The sequence below is a fragment of the Gorilla gorilla genome, chromosome 1, assembly GCF_029281585.2.
Source record: "Gorilla gorilla gorilla isolate KB3781 chromosome 1, NHGRI_mGorGor1-v2.1_pri, whole genome shotgun sequence".
Lineage (NCBI taxonomy): Eukaryota > Metazoa > Chordata > Mammalia > Primates > Hominidae > Gorilla > Gorilla gorilla.
The window spans coordinates 14,718,305-14,736,376 of NC_073224.2; the positions used below are offsets into that span (position 1 = coordinate 14,718,305).

At 40.3% G+C, this 18,072-nt stretch overlaps 1 protein-coding gene and 1 pseudogene across 11 annotated transcripts in view; both read left to right on the forward strand.

Annotated features, from left to right (window-relative positions):
* RGS7 (regulator of G protein signaling 7) overlaps nucleotides 1–5,794 on the forward strand; it is a 590,397-nt gene extending 584,603 nt beyond the window's left edge. For 6 of the 11 annotated variants that reach the window (XM_019032166.4, XM_063707301.1, XM_063707307.1 and 3 more), the window contains one exon: nucleotides 5,095–5,794. In XM_019032166.4, the coding sequence (XP_018887711.1) occupies nucleotides 5,095–5,145 (51 nt within the window). In that variant the 3' untranslated portion in view covers nucleotides 5,146–5,794. The remainder of the gene's footprint in view (nucleotides 1–5,094) is intronic. The other 5 variants (XM_019032153.4, XM_019032163.4, XM_055380344.2 and 2 more) reach the window with 1 other exon arrangement.
* Nucleotides 5,795–6,499: 705 nt separating this feature from the next.
* Nucleotides 6,500–13,710, forward strand: LOC101126700 (52 kDa repressor of the inhibitor of the protein kinase-like; annotated as a pseudogene).
* Nucleotides 13,711–18,072: the final 4,362 nt, after the last annotated feature.

Consider the following 18,072-nt stretch of genomic DNA (forward strand, 5'->3'; position numbering starts at 1 on the left):
AACAAATATCCTTATTGCACATTTGATAAATCTATACCACACACAGAGGTTTTGTTTGTTTGTTTGTTTGTTGAGACAGAGTCTCGCTCTGTCACCCAGGATGAGTGCAGTGGCGCAATCTCACCTCACTGCAACCTCCGCCTCCTGGGTTCAAGCGATTCCCCCTGCCTCAGCCTCCTGAGTAGTTGAGATTGCAGGCACCTGCCACCACACCTGGCTAATTTTTGTATCTTTAGTAGAGAGGGGTTTCACCATGTTGGCCAGACTGGTCTCGAACTCCTGACCTCAGGTGATCCGCCAGCCTTGGCCTCCCAAAGTGCGGGGGTTACAGGCCTGAGCCACCTCGCCTGGTCCACACAGAGTTTTGTTGTTAAAATACACCTGTATGTTTTCTCATTTTTGCCCATTGTTATGCTAATATCACAAAGCCCCAGGTTTACTGTGGGCCTGTATTTCTCTCTGGGCTGCTATGAAAAAGTGTTTTTTAATTATTTCCTGGGACAAGAGCTTGTCGGGCTTAACTTGTATCATCCAATTTTTAATGAAGTCCATATCAGGCCAAGTACTAGTAGCTTTGAGGATTTGAGGATATTTGAAAAAATAAAAACAAAACCATAGAAAGAGAACCATGTTTTTTTTTTTAATAAATTGATAAAGACAACAGTAGATGTCATTGTTCAAATAAAAAAATGACTGTATCTGAGTTTCAAATGGCTTCCAATTTCAATGTAACTATTTCACTCTTTTTTTTTTTTTTTTTTTTGAGACAGAGTCTTGCTCTGTCACCCAGGTTGGAGTGCAGTGGTGCGATCTCGACTCACTGCAACCTCCACCTCCCGGATTCAAGCGATTCTCCTGCCTCGGCCTCCTTAGTAGCTGGGACTACAGGCACGCACCACCACGCCCAGCTAATTTTTGTATTTTTAGTAGAGATGGGGTTTCAACATGTTGGCCAGGATAGTCTCGATCTCTTGACCTCATGGTCCACCTGCCTTGCTCTCCCAAAGTGCTGGGATTACAGGCGTCAGCCACTGCGCCCGGCCCATTCTTCTTCCCAGAATTTTGAACCAAATCACATTAATCTGTAGTTTTAAAAGAAACAGTTTTATATCAGCATCTTTCCCCTAGTCTTCTACTATATAAGAATTCATTCCTGTGCCTCGACAACGTGTACTGTACCTTCTTTCATCCCACAAAGAGTAAGCACTTTTTTTTTTTTTTTTTTTTTTGAGACAGAGTCTCACTCTGTAGCCCAGGCTGGAGTACAGTGGCCTATCTTGGCTCACTGCAACCTCCGCCTCCCAGGTTCAAATGATTCTCCCACCTCCCGAGTAGCTGGGACTACAGGTGTGCCCCGCCACACCCAGCTGATTTTTGTATTTTTAGAAGAGATGGGGTTTCACCATGTTGGCCAGGCTGGTCTTGAACTCCTGGCCTCAAGTGATCCACCCGCCTCGGCCTCCCAAAGAGCTGGGATTACAAGCATGAGCCACCATGCCCAGCCAAGTAAGCACTTTTCAAATATAAATCGTTCAGTCTCAGAATAGGTATATATGCACATGTGTATACAATTCTATTCATAGCACAGAGACTACAGTAGTAAACACACGAAATAGCATTGTATTTAAGAACTGATTCTTTTTTATTTCAACGTCATTTGATTAGCTTTTTGCCCAGGATTGGGGTGGAAAAGCAGTATGATTTTAGCTTTTAATTTATACCTTTCTGTCCTTCTTAGAGTCAGAATAGTGACTCTGGGTTTTGGTATCTTAATGAAGAGACCGTATAATGATAGTATTAATAATTATAATGATAGTATAATGAGGTAATAGCCAACATAAAGTGAGTGCACAAAATGATCCATAAATAGTTTTAAGCAATTTACTTGTATCATTCTTCACAACAAAATTTGAAAATAAGTACTATTATTATCCTCATTTTACAGATGAGGAAATAGGCATAGAAGTGGAGGCAGCATTTCAGTCCGTTATAGTCAGCTATAACAAAATGCCATAAACTGGGTGGGTAGCTTATAAGCAAAATAAATTTATCTCTCACAGTTCTAGAAGCTGAGAAGTCCAAGATCAAGTCAGTGTCCGATGAGGGCCCCCTTCCTGGTTCATAGCCATCTTCCTACTGTGTCCTCAGCTGGTGGGAGGGGCAAACAAGCTTCCTTCGGCCTCTTTTATAAGAGCACTAGGCCTGACGCAGTGTTTCATGCCTGTTATCCCAGCACTTTGGGAGGCCGAGGCAGGTGGATCACCTGAGGTCAGGAGTTTGGGACCAGGCTGGCCAAAATGGCAAAAGCTGGCCCTACTAAAAGTACAAAATTAGCCGGGCGTGGTGGTGCATGCCTGTAATCCCAGCTACTCAGGAGGCTGAGGTAGGAGAATCGCTTGAACCCAGCAACTCAAGCGATTTGAGGCCCTCCAAAGGTAGGGGCCTTTGGAGGCGGAGGTTGCAGTGACCCGAGATTGCGCCATTGCACTCCAGTCTGGGCAACAGAGTGAGACTGTCACACACACACACACACACACACACACAGAACACTAATCCCATTAATGAGAGCTTCACCCTCATACATGGTCACTTTGCAAAGCCCCCACCTCCTAATAGCATCACACTGGGGAGTAAGCTTTCAACACGTGAGCTTTGAGGGGGACAGACAGACCAGAGCAGGTAGGAGTGCATATTTTATTTATAAAGCAGGGTCTGTTGTTAATAAACTGTTTTCTCTTTTATTGTTGTTTCTCCCATAAAGTGAATAAACATAAGCCTAGTGGGAAATGCCAGCATTAAACTTTGATATCAGCCGGGCGCAGTGGCTCGCGCCTATAATCCCAGCACTTTGGGAGGCCAAGGCGGATGGATCACGAGGTCAAGAGATCGAGACCATCCTGGCCAACATGGTGAAACCCCATCTCTACTAAAAATAACAAAAATTAGCCAGGCGTGGTAGCAGGTGCCTGTAGTTACAGCTACTCTGGAGGCTGAGGCAGGAGGATTGCTTGAATCCGGGAGGTGGAGGTTGCAGTGAGCCGAGATTTCGCCACTGCACTTCAGCCTGACGACGGAGTGAGACTCCGTCTCAAAAAAACAAAACAAAACAAAACAAAAACCACTTTAATATCTTCTACTCTCAGATGCTGAAAGCTAAGTTGTGGACCCTTTTTCCCAATTAAGAAAAAATTAAGAGAAAATGGTGCATGATTTTCATTGCTGCTGTTCATATCAGCAAAAGGGCCCTTATCAGTAATTACATGGTGTGTAAAGAAAGGTTGATTATGGAATTATTAATCTTTTCTTAAACATATTGTCTTTTTCCAAAAATGTGGCTGCTATGAACTGAATATTTGTGATCCCTTCCCACTCAAGTTCACATGTTAAATCCTAATCTCAAGGGTGATGGTATTAGGAGTCAGGGCCTTTGGAAGGTCATTAGATCATGAAGGTGATGATATTAGGAGTCAGGGCCTTTGGAAGGTCATTAGATCATGAAGGTGAAGCCCTTATGAACAGGAGCCTTTATCAGATAGGTCCCAGGGAGCTTATTTCCTTCTTCCATTATCTGAGGACACAACGAGAATGCACCATTGATGAACCAAGGAGAAGGCCCTCACTAGACAAAGAATCTATAAGTGTCTAGATCTTGGACTTCCCAGTCCTATAAGAAATAAATTTCTGTTGTTTATAAGCCGCTTAGTCTATGGTTTTCTGTTATAGCAGCCCAAACAGACTAAGGCAATGGCCAACGAGTGATGATGTATCTCCCATCACTGTTGACCCGTTTCTAAAACTGAGCCACATTAGGTAGCAAATCAAGAGTATTGCTATGACTGTGATTTATTACTAAAATATATGTTTCCAATTTTTTCATTTTTACTTATCTTCTGAGATGTACAAAAATTCATTAAATAACTGGCCCACGTAATTTTATAATAGAACATATAAAATAAGACATGAAATGAAAACCACCAGTTTTGCATTCCGATCAAACGTTTCAAATTTCTATTTTTTTTTTTTTGAGACGGAGTCTCGCTCTTGTCACCCAGGCTGGAGCGTAGTGGCGCTATCTCGGCTCACTGCAACCTCCGCCTCCTGGGTTCAAGTGATTCTCCTGAGTAGCTGGGATTACAGGTGCCCGCCACCACGCCTGGCTTATTTTTGTACTTTTAGTAGAGACGGAGTTTCACCATGTTGGCCAGGCTGGTCTCGAACTCCTGACCTCAGGTGATCTGCCCACCTCAGCCTCCCAAAGTGCTGGGATTACAGGCGTGAGCCACTGCGGCCGGTCTCAAATTTCTTATCTCTCTAGAGTACTTGTGATTAACAGCAACAGTGTTGACTTACAAGATTTCTAAAACATAAGTATGTGCTTTATGTAATCATATGATTTGTGGAATCAGAATAGAACAGATTTTTTCTTGGATTAGGGTTGGAAGAAGTCAGGTAGGAAAGAACAGGAAGACGTCAACAGCTAGAAACAGGGAACAAGTAGACTTTTATCTTCAGATATATAATTGGCACCTTTGTATCCATTATTATGTAAGATAGGGAACAGACTCAATCTTGAGTTTCATGAATCACACCCTCAAAAACTGCATTTTATTTAATTAAATCATATCCTCTACATTTCTAGATATTTGTAAATGTGACATTAATTTCAGCCATTGAACAAGAATGCACTCACATTATCTTTCAGAGCAGCTTACTAAGATTTGTTGTAACATGTTTATAATCAGTTGGGAATCTAGGTGTTGCTTCATTGCTAAGCCTTGATGGAGCATTTATGGATATGTTTTATGATTTGCTAATCTGTGCTGTGAAACCATCAGTCTGTTTGCAGTGGGGAGGAAGGATTTGGGAGGGGTAGGAGGGTGGAGGGAGGGAGGATAGTTTTGTTTGGCCTGTCAGTGGAGGGAGGGAGGGGGGAAGGCAGGTTGGTCATGAGGTTTGAACTAAGATGGACTTAAAGGGTTCAGTGTTGACCCTTGCACAAAAATCAGCTACAGTAAATAGTTGCTACTACTAAGCAGGTTTTCAGTGATCATACTTGATTTTCTTTCTTTTTTCTTGTTTTATATATTTTCTCAGGGGAAATCTCTCACGTCCAAGAGGTTAACAAGCCTTGTTCAGTCTTACTAAACGGATCATCTTGTAGCATGAATGCAGACTGGAGTCACTGCACACACTTTGTAGCTCAATGTTGTGACCTGGAGCAGAGGACATTAGAACAAGATGTTGCATGAGCAAAGGACCTAAATTGTTATTTTTGTGTGTACATTCCATCTCCAATGGACTCTTCCATCTCAATGCCTCCATTCCAAACTGTTGTCTGCTTTCTTTCTCCTTCTACTATGCTGGATCTGTGTCTTTTCCTTTTTAACAAGTTCAAGTGAAGTAAAACCTTTTCTTTTTTTCCTTCTTTCTCTCTCTCTCTCTCTCAAAGCTTCAGCTAGACACACAGTTCACTGAAAATTCAGTCAGTCAAAAACTGGAAGAATTGTAAAAGAAAAAAGTATATATCAATAAGTATACATGTGGCTTCACATTTATTAAACAATAAATTCCGCACAGAAAGTTTCATTTCACCAATGTGTCACAGTCAGAAACAAACTCATGTCTTCGTCTGTTGTCTGTACATTCTCCGTTAATGTTTCTTGCATTTATTTTTATACCATATTTAAAGAAGAAACACCTTTTACTCCAAATGTATTAAAGTTGATCCCTTCTCTGTAAATTTGTGTATGTTTATATTGTTGTTTTATCTTTCATTAAAAGATGCAGAATCTCATTGCTTTTGTAACTTTTGACTTCCATGCTAACTAAAAAGGAAAATGCTGAGAAATCCACAACCCACTACCGCAGAGTTAAATTTAGGTTGTCACCTTGAAATTTATTTCAAGGTTTCAAGACAAGCTTGGATAGTACGGAAGCCAGGGGCAGATGGAAATATTTTTTGGAGGCTTACCTGAGACTTAGTAATTCTTTTTCTCCCGTGGAAGAACAACACAAATTGATGTTCCACATTTTTAAAGCTATTTAAAAGGCCTTTCTGCCTCATGATGAATATGCATCTGTATATTTTGCAAATTAATATTTCTGTTTGAATTAAGCTTGAGTGTGACTTACTAAGTTAGGTACTGATTTGTTCTTTAAAACACAGTTCTAAAAATATCATAGCTCAGTGCCTCTTAACTTTCTGGAGGTTACAGATTATTTTGAGAATACAGTCACCTCTTGGCATCCCTGGGAAATAATTGGTTCCTGGACCTCCTCAGATACCAAAATCCACAGATGCTCAAGTCACTAATATAAAATGGTGTAGTGTTTGCATATAACCTACGTAAATCCTCCCACATACTAAGTCGTCTCTAGATTATTGTAATATCTGATACAATGTAAATGCTATTAGTTGTTATACCGTATTTTTAATTAATACAACTTTAATTGTTGCATTATTATTTTTATTGTTGGAAGGTTGCTTGAATCTAAAGCTATGGAACCTGTGGACCAGGAGGGCCGACTGTGTGATGTAATTAGTAAAATTTAGTGACGCTTACTAAGTACCTGCCACTTCATTAAGAGTTTTCTGTGCCCTCAAAATTCTCACATTTAACCATCACAGCAGTCCTATAAGATCGTTTCTGCAATTTTGAGAACACTGAAGCAGAGAGAGGTTAAGTAACTTGTTTGAAGTCACCTACCTGAGTAGTGGATTGGGATTATACAGGAGGAAAGAAATCTTTTGCTTCTACCCTTCTAGGTTCTTAGCTGTGGCTGTGTAACAACAACAGAAAAGCATACAAATTTACGTAACAGAAGTATTTTGTGCCAGGTGCGGTGGCTCACGCCTCTAATCCCAGCACTTTGGGAGGCTGAGGCGGGTGGATCATCTGAGGTTGGGAGTTTAAGACCAGCCTGGCCAACATGGTGAAACCCCGTCTCTACTAAAAATACAAAAATTAGCTGGGCATGGTTGCTGGCACCTGTAATCCCAGCTACTTGGGAGTCTGAGGCATGAGAATCATTTGAACCCAGGAGGCAGAGATTGCAGTGAGCTGAGATCGTGCCATTGCACTCCAGCCTGTGCTACAAGAGCGAAACTCCGTCTCAAAAAAAAAGTATTATGTGACATGGGAGACTTCATTAAGAAATGAATACCTTAAAAAATGATTAAACCTGAGTGTTTGCTTATACTAGGTTTGAAGAAGAGTTGTGGGAAAATGTGATAGGGCAGAGGGGTAGGTGCTAAGGGCAGTAAACTGGGGGAAACTGAGCAAGGCCTGTTAATTCAGATTCCCTTCAGCACCCCTCCATCTTCAGGGAGAAGAATGCTCCATTTCTCTGGGTATAGGGAGAGCATCTCTCACGGGAGGGTCTTATGACCTGCTTCAAGGGAAGGCCAGAGAGTCCTTCCTGAACCTGCCATTTCTCAAATTTCTTCAGCTTAAAATACTCAATATGCCAAGGTACCGTATTTTGGAATAGAACTCACAAACCCCATCATCATATAAATCTAGGCAGTCTGACTGCAGGGCACACTATACTGCCCACCTATCCATTATACCACAAACTTCTTTTGATAAAAATTATGTGAAAATTTACGTAAACTCACAGTTGTACTGAATTTTAGGATATTCACAGACTAATCTCTGTAGCTCATCCATGGACCCCAAGTAAACAACTTGACTCACTTTAAGGGCTGGATCAGTGGCAAAAAAAGGTTACCCAGCCAGGAGATGGGCCTGACCTGTCTACTTTTGCATAAACCAAGGCATTGCAGACTCTGGTTATTTAAAAAAGAAACCAAGTTATTAATGCCTGTTACTTACTGTAGATAAATTTAAATTCTGAAAAAAATTTATTATCATTGGTGATAAATCAGCAGTGGAGTCTGTTGGTTATTTAATCAAACTGTCACAAAACGGAAGAGACTTCACAGGAGAAATTTATATATAAGCTATAATCTAAACTGTAAACATGTTTTTTAATAAAAAAAAATCCATAAAATGCAAATAAATTAAATTGATAGACTCTATCCCTTAAAATCACTTAATTCAGGACAGTCTTGGACAGACAGCACTGAAGTTAGATTAAAAGTCTAGTTAGTAGAAACATTGTTTTAAGGAAAACAATAATCCTATAAGAAGAATATGGTGTTTAAACAATGAGCCTTGCACAAATACGATTGGTTATTTCAGTGGTTATCTTTCACAAGCTATCAGTCCTTAGAAGTCCGTCCTTCCTGGTAATTCCAAATCATGGAAAAATTCGTCCTTATTGCCGTTTTCAATCGCAGAAAAAGACGGCAGAAAAGAGAAACCCCAAGTCAAGAATTCCTAATTTAAAAAGTTACTCAATTACTCAAGCCTAATGACTCCATTTAATGTGGCCTAGACACGACTCACATACAAAGCAAGAGTATTTCAGAAGCACAGAAAAGTTTTGGAGTTGCTTGCAGTTCACTCCAGTAAGCCCTTGGCATCTGCCTCGCACCCCATGCTAAAATCATTTGATCTATAAGGCATAGAATAAAAATCTCTCAAGTTTCTGTTTAATAAAATTGTTTTAAGTTTTTTTTTTAACTTTGAGACCATCAAAAAAGTTATCCTCCAATAAACCAGAGTTTCTACACCACGTTGCAGAGCTATTTTCATCCTCTAAATTGCACTGGCCCAATTCTCCTCTGAGCGATGTTACAATAATGTGTTCCGTGGATCTGCACAGGATTTTCTGCTTGAATCAAAATAACAGAAATATGGCCAGCAACCTTAGCTAAGCTGTGTCCGAAAATAAATGAAGGCACAAACCCTCCCTCTTCGTAATGAGCGTGTGAGATTTGATCTTGCTACTCAGGACTCACAGCTGTGCCCTTGGTTCTCCTGGTTGACTGCTCACTTCTCTTTACATGATGGTTTATGAATAATTCTGGTCTACTGAGAGAGGCAAGTCTTGGCTGCTAGCACGAATTTAGTCTAGCTGCATGCACGGATTGTCTCCACACAGAAGATTCTGTGTCCTTAAATACACATTTGAAAGGGCACATTGAATATTTAGTTGTTTTACTGTTGTCTGTAACTACCTCTTTGCACATTTTAGTAGCCCTCTAAAACGTCAGCAGGAAACAGCCAAAGCTACCAATCCATTCCCTAGGCCATTTTAAGAAATAGTGCATAATAATGAAGAATTTAAAGAGCATAAAGAATAGAGAGGAACTACATTCATGTATTACACACACACACACAAAAGGTATCTTATACATTTTATTGTACAACCATACATTTGTACTTTTTATTGAAAATGTTGTGCTCTAGAACTCATTTTTTAAAAGACATCAAATTTTGTATCAAACATAAGATGCTTCCATTTAAAAATCAGATGAGAAGAAAAACTTGCAGATGCCCTTAGATATTTTGAGGAGTTTTTGGAGCTGATATGTGTAATGTCTTTGCAACTTCATTTTCAAAAAGGTCATTAGAGGCTGGGTAGACATGAATACTTCTTGATTAAAAAATTGATCAACAGCCATTGTGGAAAGGAGGCGGCAGCATCCCAGGCGGGTGGGAGATGCCCCAGAGGCAGCGGTGGCGGCGGTAAGTCCTCCCGGCCACTCACAGCGCTGTGGAGCAGCGTTCCCAGCCCAGCCTCGGACCGGGGTGCCCCTCCTCGAGGCTTCCCGTCAGCCTCCTCCAGGCTTCTCCTCCGCCCGCCCCTCCCTCGCGCGCTGGCCGGCCTGGCTGCCCCCCTCAGCCCCGATGAAGGGGATGATCAGCTAAACATGATCAATGAGGTGCCAAACATTTTGAGACATCTGGGGTCTGTAGAACTAGTCCTTATAGGACAGTTCTATGAGATAATGCAATACCAACAATATTTGCTCTTACTGGTCATTTGAACAACCCACCTAGTAGACCCAGAAAACGAATAAAAGAATTGTTGATGAAACTTCTGAACAGGAACAAAAACATAAGGAAACCAACAACAGCAATGCTCCGAACCCCAGTGAAGAAGGGACTGAAGGGCCAGATGAGGACATTTTACCTCTAACCCTCGAAGAGAAGGAAAACAAAGGATACCTAAAATCTCTGTTTGAAATCTTGATTCTGATGGGAAAGCAAAACATACCTCTGGATGGACAGGAGGCTGATGAAATCCCAGAAGGTCTCTTTACTCCAGATAACGTTCAAGCCGTGCTGGAGTGCTGGATAAATTCTGGTCAAGAGGTCCTGAGAAAGCAGTCTGAGACAACAGCAGTTAACACGTTGTTTTATTAAAAACACAGCAGAGGCAGATGCTAGAGATCTGTGAGAGCTGCATTCGGGAAGAAACTCTCAGGGAAGTGAGAGACTCACACTTCTTTTCCATTATAACTGACGATGTAGCAGACATGGCAGGGGAACGGCACCTACCTATGTTGGTGAGATTTGTTGATGAGTCTCGGTGAGGTTTGTTGATGAGTCTCAAAACATAAGAGGGGAATTTGTAGGCTTCCTGCCTTATGAAGCTGATGCAGAAGTTTTGGCTGTGAAATTTCACACCATGATAGCTGAGAAATGGGGATTAAATATGGAGTATTGTCATGGCCAAGCTTACATTTTGTCTACTGGATTTTCTTCCAAAATGAAAGTTGTTGCTTCTAGACTTTTAGAGAAATATCCCCAAGCTATCTACCCACTCTGCTCTTCCTGTGTCTTAAATATGTGGTTGCTAAAATCAGTACCTGTTATGGGAGTATCTGTTGCATTAGGAACAATTGACGGAGTTTGTTCTTTTTTTCCATCAATCACCACAACTGCTTTTAGAATTTGACAATGTAATTTCTGTTCTTTTTCAGAACAGTAAAGAAAGGGACAAAGAACTGAAGGAACTCTGCCATTCTCAGTGGACAGGCAGGCATGATGTTTTTGAAATTGTAGTGGAACTTCTGCAAGCATTTGTTTTATGTTTAGATGATATAAATAGTGACACAAATATTAGATGGAATAACTGTAGCTGGCCGAGCATTTGTACTCTGCAGTGCAGTAACAGATTTTGATTTCATTGTTACTATTGTTGTTCTTAAAAATGTCCTATCTTTTACCAGAGCCTTTGGGAAAAATCTCCAGGGGCAAACCGTTGATGTCTTCTTTGCAGCCAGTAGCTTGACTGCAGCACTGCGTTCACTCAGTGAAGTGATGGAGAATATTGAAGTTTATCAGGAATTTTGGTTTGAGGAAGCCACAAATTTGGCAACCAAACTTGATATTCAAATGAAACTCCCTGGGAAATATTGCAGAGCTTACCAGCGTAACTTGGAATCTCAGCTAACCTCTGAGAGTTACTATAAAGAAATCCTAAGTGTCCCAACAGTGGAGCACATTATTCAGGAACTTAAAGATATAATCTCAGAACAGCACCTCAAAGCTCTTAAATGCTTATCTCTGGTACCCTCAGTCATGGGACAACTCAAATTCAATACATCGGAGGAACACCATGCTGACATGTATAGAAATGACTTACCCAATCCCGACATGCTCTCAGCCGAGCTTCATTGTTGGAGAATCAAATGGAAATGGGGAAAGACACAGAGCTTCTGTCCACCATTTATGAAGCCCTCCATCTGCCTGACATCAAGTTTTTTCCTAATGTGTATGCTAAATGACCTATTGCCAAAGGTCCTGTGTATTTCTCCTGTGATGAAGGTTGAGAATGAGCAGTACGAAAACGGACGAAAGCATCTTAAAGCATACTTGAGGAACACTTTGACAGACCAAAGGTCAAGTAACTTGGCTTAGATTAGCATAAATTTTGATATAAAACATGACCTGGATTTATTGGTGGACACATATATTAAACTCTGTAACAGTAAGTCAGAGCTTCCCCCAGATAATTCGGAAACCATGGAAAATACCTGAGACTTTTAAAAATAGTCTTTCTTATATTCAGTATTTGGAAGGAAAGCCATAAGGTGTATGTAGGCCTTAATCACTTAATATCTTTGCCTGTAGGCCTCCATTGAATACATTAGCCATTGATAATCTACCTGTTTAAATGGCCCATTTGAACCCTCATGCTTTGAAGACCTGTCTGTTCTTCCAGAACAGAACATTGAAAGTGTCATCTTTCACTTCCGCATGATCTCTGCGGGTGGCACTCTGCAATTGTTTAAGTCATTTGAGACACCACATTTATTATCACTGTGGATCTCTGCTCCTTGGGTGTTGAGTTACCAATTCTTTGAAGAAACATATTTTGAAGAGGTATGAGAGGAAGGAATACATTTTATAAAATGTTACAGTGAAGCCCACAATTGACCTTTCACTAATAGGATTTTAAGTATGTTAAAAATCTATACTGGACAGTTACAAGAAATTACCAGAGAAAGAGAAGCTTGTGAGCTTGCCAAACAAGGACTTCAGGGTAGATTTTTATCTTTCACAAATGAACTTAAAGGAACAAATGACAGTTAAAGTTTGAATGGAAGAGCCTGCTGTCGTTCCACATCTAGTTGTTGCTGTTTATATTCCTTTGTGGAGCCTACATTTTCCTAAGCTTTTTAGTAAGTATATGTTGAACACTTCTGTTTCACGGTTAAGACAGAATCAGAGGCTATGGATACTGACAACTGATTTATCTTTTTTTTCTGTCTTTTTTCATGACTCTTACCTACTGCCTCATCTTGATTTATAAGAAAAACCCAGAAAACCTACAAATATAAGTGTATTGGCTTATCTAGAAAAATATGGAAAATATTGCAGTTATTTTTTGGTGAAGAAAATAAACTGTATAATTTATATCAATCTAAATAAAATGCAAATTTTGTTTTAAAAATTTGATTAATCTTGATATCTTAATCAGATTATAGGACCTTAATCATTTCACATTCATTGGGAAATAAAGCTGAGCATGTTTGATATATTTTAAAAATTAATATCATCTTCCTCCAGTATTGGTTGAAAGGATGAAGATAATGTAAATCATCAAGCACAGTGCTTGATACATAATGGATAAAGCAATGTTTATCTTACCTGCTTCCTTTCTTTTTCTCCAAAAGGTCATCGTTGCAGAAAGATAAAAGAAATATCCACACATCCTTCCTACCTGGGGTGGGGTCAAGGATGAAGTTTAGGAGGCCAAAGTTGAGTGGTGCGGATCAGGATCCCAGAGATCACAGGAAACACCTAGAGCACAGTCAGATATGGTGGTGGGTTGGAAACTGATCAATTAGAGTCCATAAAGCACCAGGATGAAAAAGGTGACCAAAAGGTGATAATGAGCTAAGTCAAGGACACAGCATCCTTGAACAAGTGGAGTCTGGAAACTCCACTTCTAGAAGACAAAGGCAGAGGTTGTTTTGAAGACATCTACAGCCTCATGCTATGGTGTGAATGTCTGCGTCCTCCAAGACTCATGTTGAAGATGGGGTATTTCAGAGGTGGCTGGGTTATATTTGCTCTTCTGTCTTGAATGGAATAACCCATTCACGGATTAGTAGACTAATGGGTTATCACAGGAGTGGGTCTGTTATAAAAGCCAGTTTGGCATTTTCTTGTCCTCTTGCCATGTGACACCCTGAGCTGCCTTAGGACCCTGCAGAGAGTCCCCACCGGCAAGAAGGCCCCCATCAGATGCAACCCCTCAACCCTGGACTTCCTAACCTCCAAAACTGTGAGAAATAAATGTCTTTTCTTTGTAAATAACCCAGTCTCGTGCATTCAGTTACAGCAACACAAAACAGACTAAGACATGTGTAGAATGGAAAATCCTATGGGAACCTAGCCATTATGAGCTGGAGGTGAAGAAGAGAGTAGATGACAGAGAGTGATAATGTAGCAGGGATGGAATCATCCCATCTTTCCCAGTCCAGGGTGTCCAAAGCTATTTTTGTCTGGCTCCAAAAGTATTTTTGTCCTACAAGTATAGGAACTTCTCTCGCCACCCTCTGCACCCACACACACACCAAGTTTCCAGCAGTCTCCTGGACTACACAGGGAAGGGGTACTCATAACCCCACAGAAAGACTGAATGATTTGGCATAGGAGGTCTTGGAGACCCTGTAACCTATTGATTCCATGATATAATGGCTGGAGAAACTGCCAGGTGAGCTCTCAAATCCAGGCTGGTGATGGTCCCACTCAAGTGGTAGCAGACATTTGGTAGGTGAGGTTGCAGTTCACAGGTTGAAGGAGACTGAATTCAGGAAATAAAGAATAAACTCAGAATTGTTGCCTTCAGGCCAGAGTCTGAATTGCCTGTGTGGAATGATGTTGCTATGAGGAATGTATTCATATACCTAGTTACCATATCATTCCACACAAACTATATCACTCCACTCCATATAAACTAGGATAGCAGTTCCTATCCTCGTTTATGTGCCCTGGAACCTTCTGCCCTGCAGACTTATTACAGGACTAAGTTCAGGAGCAACTTGCTATGCTCATTCTCCATCCTATCCCCTGAACTTCTTCCTGCCTTTGGCCTTTGCAATCCTCTTCAGTGTTCAGGCACAGGAGCATGTCTTTCTGCTTCTTTTTCACAGTAAACTTTAATAGCCACAGCAGAAGATTCACTGGAAAGAATTTCAGCTTCATCTAGGCTAAAGACATTTTATAATAATATTTATAAAGGCAAGCCAGGTGTGGTGGCTCACACCTGTAATCCTAACACTTAGGGAGGCCAAAGTGGGAAGATCACTTGAACTCAGGAGTTTCGAGACCAGCCTGGGCAACATAGTGAGACCTCATCTCTATATAATAATAATAATAAAACAAAAATATATAATTATAAAGGCAGATGAAACATATTCTAAACCCTCCACTGTCTCCAAATGGGAATGATTTCTAAAATTTCAAGACTAGCAAACACATAGTTCCTTAGGAAAAGAAGAAAAGTGACTATTTTCTAACAAGAACATAACCAAAGGGGGTATTTGGTAATTGTCAAAGACTAAAATCACTTCGCCTGGGAGAACAGGGCATGGATCTCAAGCAGAAAGTTCAGAAGCCGGAGCCAGGATCTCTTAGATCTCTTTGAATGCAGTCCCAATAAACACTTCTTCCTGGAGCTCAGGGTGGGAAACACAGAACTCCCATAAACAGAGACTAAATGGACACCCTTGCACCATTCCCAAGGCCACTAAAGAACTACAGTGACCATGGTTTGCAGTGGCCATGGTTTCTGGTATGATCCCCTGTACATGAAGGTGAGTGAGGTCATGCCATTAGCAGACACGGGGAGGAAATACATCACTATGCAGGGCATATTCTGAGCATAAATATATCACTATGCAGGAGCATTTCTGAGCAAATGCATCCCGGCGTGGACCTGGGAAACAGGCTGCGGCTTTCCATGAAAGAGAACCGCAGGAGGAATGTACAGAATGTGAGCTCACAAAACAAAAATCCTAAAAATGTTTCAGAAGATAAACATTATGAATAACAGCGAATGGAAGAGTTTACACCAAAGGAAATAGATGAAGTCAACCTGAAAAGTATCCCAAGATAAGGATCTTTAAAATTCTTAAAGTGTTTAGGAATGGAAATATAAAACAAGAAGCAGGAAAAATATTTTAGGTTCACACCTACGCAGAGTGAAACTTCCAAAATTAATGGTAGAGAATAGAGAAAAGATCCCAAAAGTTATTAGAGAACACACAAAAAAAGACATAAATCTGATTGAGATTACATGTACCTTTGGAAATGTGGAATGTTGGAAGTCAATACATGGTTACTCTGATTTTAGAATTTTATAGCCAGCTGAAGAATCATCCAAGTGTCAGAGCCGATTCCTGACAACTTCATACAAGCCATGTTTTAAACAGAGTTTCATTGACAGAACAACTTAGAATGGACTCTATCAAGAGAAAAAAAAAGAAGTCTAAAGAATGAATTAATATGTGGTAGCCGGGCATGGGGGCTCACACCTGTAATCCCAGCACTTTGGCAGGCAGAAGCAGGTGGATCTCTTTGAGCCCAGGATTGAGACCAGCCTGACCAACATGATGAAACCCCACCTCTACCAAAAATACAAAAATTAGCCAGGCATGGTGATGCACACCTCTAGTCTCAGCCACTGGGATGGCTGAGGTGGGAGAATCACCGGAGCCCGTGAGGTGAACGCTGCAGTGAGCTGAGATCACGCCACTGCACTCCAGCGTGGGCGAAAGAGCGAGACCCTGTGTCAAAATAAATAAAGTGTGTGTGTGTGTGCGTGTGTGTAAAGAATTAATGGTAAGCAAAGAAATTAGTAAACAAATATTAGTGAATCTAAATGTGTATCGTTATTAAAAATTATTACAAAATTGAGTATCATCAGTTATGAGCTGGAAAATAAACTTGGAAGTTAGAAGGTAAGATGAGAGTGAAAAGAAAAAGGATTTCAACTATTTTGTCATATTTGTGAGGAAGATTGAGGTACAGAATAGCTTTATGTTTAACTAGAAAAAAATCTTAAATTTTCATTAACTGTAATTATAGAACATAGAATATAAATATAGAAATGGAAAATTATAATATAGATTATATATTATAATTATATTATGTATATATTATATATAATATATTATAATTATATTATGTATATATTATATATAATATATTATAATTATATTATGTATATATTATATATAATATATTATAATTATATTATGTATATATTATATATAATATATTATAATTATATTATGTATATATTATATATAATATATTATAATTACATTATGTATATATTATATATATTATAATTATTATATATTATTATATATTATAAATATAGAAATGGAAAATTTTTGAGACAGAGTCTCCTGTCTCCCAGGCTGGAGGGCAGTGGCATCGCCTCACTGCAATCTCTTCCCCCTGGGTTCAAGTGATTCTCATGCCTCAGCCTAAAGGGGTAGCTGGGATTACAAGTGTTTGCCACCATGCCCAGCTAATTCTTATATTTTTAGTAGAGACAGTGTTTCACCACATTGGCCAGGCTGATCTCAAACTCCTGACCGCAGGTGATCTGCCTGCCTCGGCGTCCCAAAGTGCTGAGATTACACAGGTGAGCCACCACACCAGGCCAGAAAATATAACTTTTTAAACAGATAGAGGGGAGTGAAACAAAGAAAACTTCACCTACACAATTGGATATAAGAAGAGAAACAAAGATAATATTAAATTGCAAACACAAAATAATATAAAAGAAATAAATTCAAGTATATTTGCAGTTGTAGTACAGGTAATGGTTTTAAACTGCCTCTTAAAAAATTCTCAGAGTAAAGATATATCTAGATATAGTATGTAAGAGACACTTAAAACAATACTACCCCAAAAATTGGAACATAAATAATTTGGAAAAAGAGATATAAGACAAATACTGACCAAAATAAATTTATATATCTCTCCAAAAAACAACTTAACATGAAAAGAATTGGAAGCTGCAAAGATGGCGGAATAAGGCGTGCCGCTGGAAACTGGCCTCTGGGCCGGGGGCGAGCAGCCCCGGGGAGGCCAAGTGCCAGGAGTGTCTGTTGGACCGTGCCAGGAGAAGAAAAAAAAGAGATCTGCCGGAGGAAAGGAACTAACCGAACATTCTTCCTCCCTACCTTACAGAGGGGAGTGGTCATCTACACTAAAGCAAAGTGTCATGCGCTTCCGTGTGAAGAGACCACCAAACAGGCTTTATGTTCCTTATCACAGGAAGAGCATCTTCCTTGACCTTTAGGTGCTTTTATGTTCATCTCGAAAACAAAATTCTGAACTCAGGACTTGGTGTGTCGGGAATTGGTGGGTTCTTGGTCTCACTGACTTGAAGAATGAAGCCGCGGACCCTCGCGGTGAGTGTTACAGCTCTTAAGGTGGCGCGTCTGGAGTTTGTTCCTTCTGATGTTGGGATGTGTTCTGAGTTTCTTCCTTCTGGTGGGTTCGTGGTCTCGCTGGCTCAGGAGGGAAGCTGCGGACCTTCACAGTGAGTGTTACAGCTCATAAAGGCAGTGTGGACCCAAAGAGTGAGCAGCAGCAGGATTTATTGCAAAGAGCGAAAGAACAAAGCTTCCACAGCGTGGTAGGAGACCTGAGCAGGTTGCCACTGCTGGCTGGGGCAGCCTGC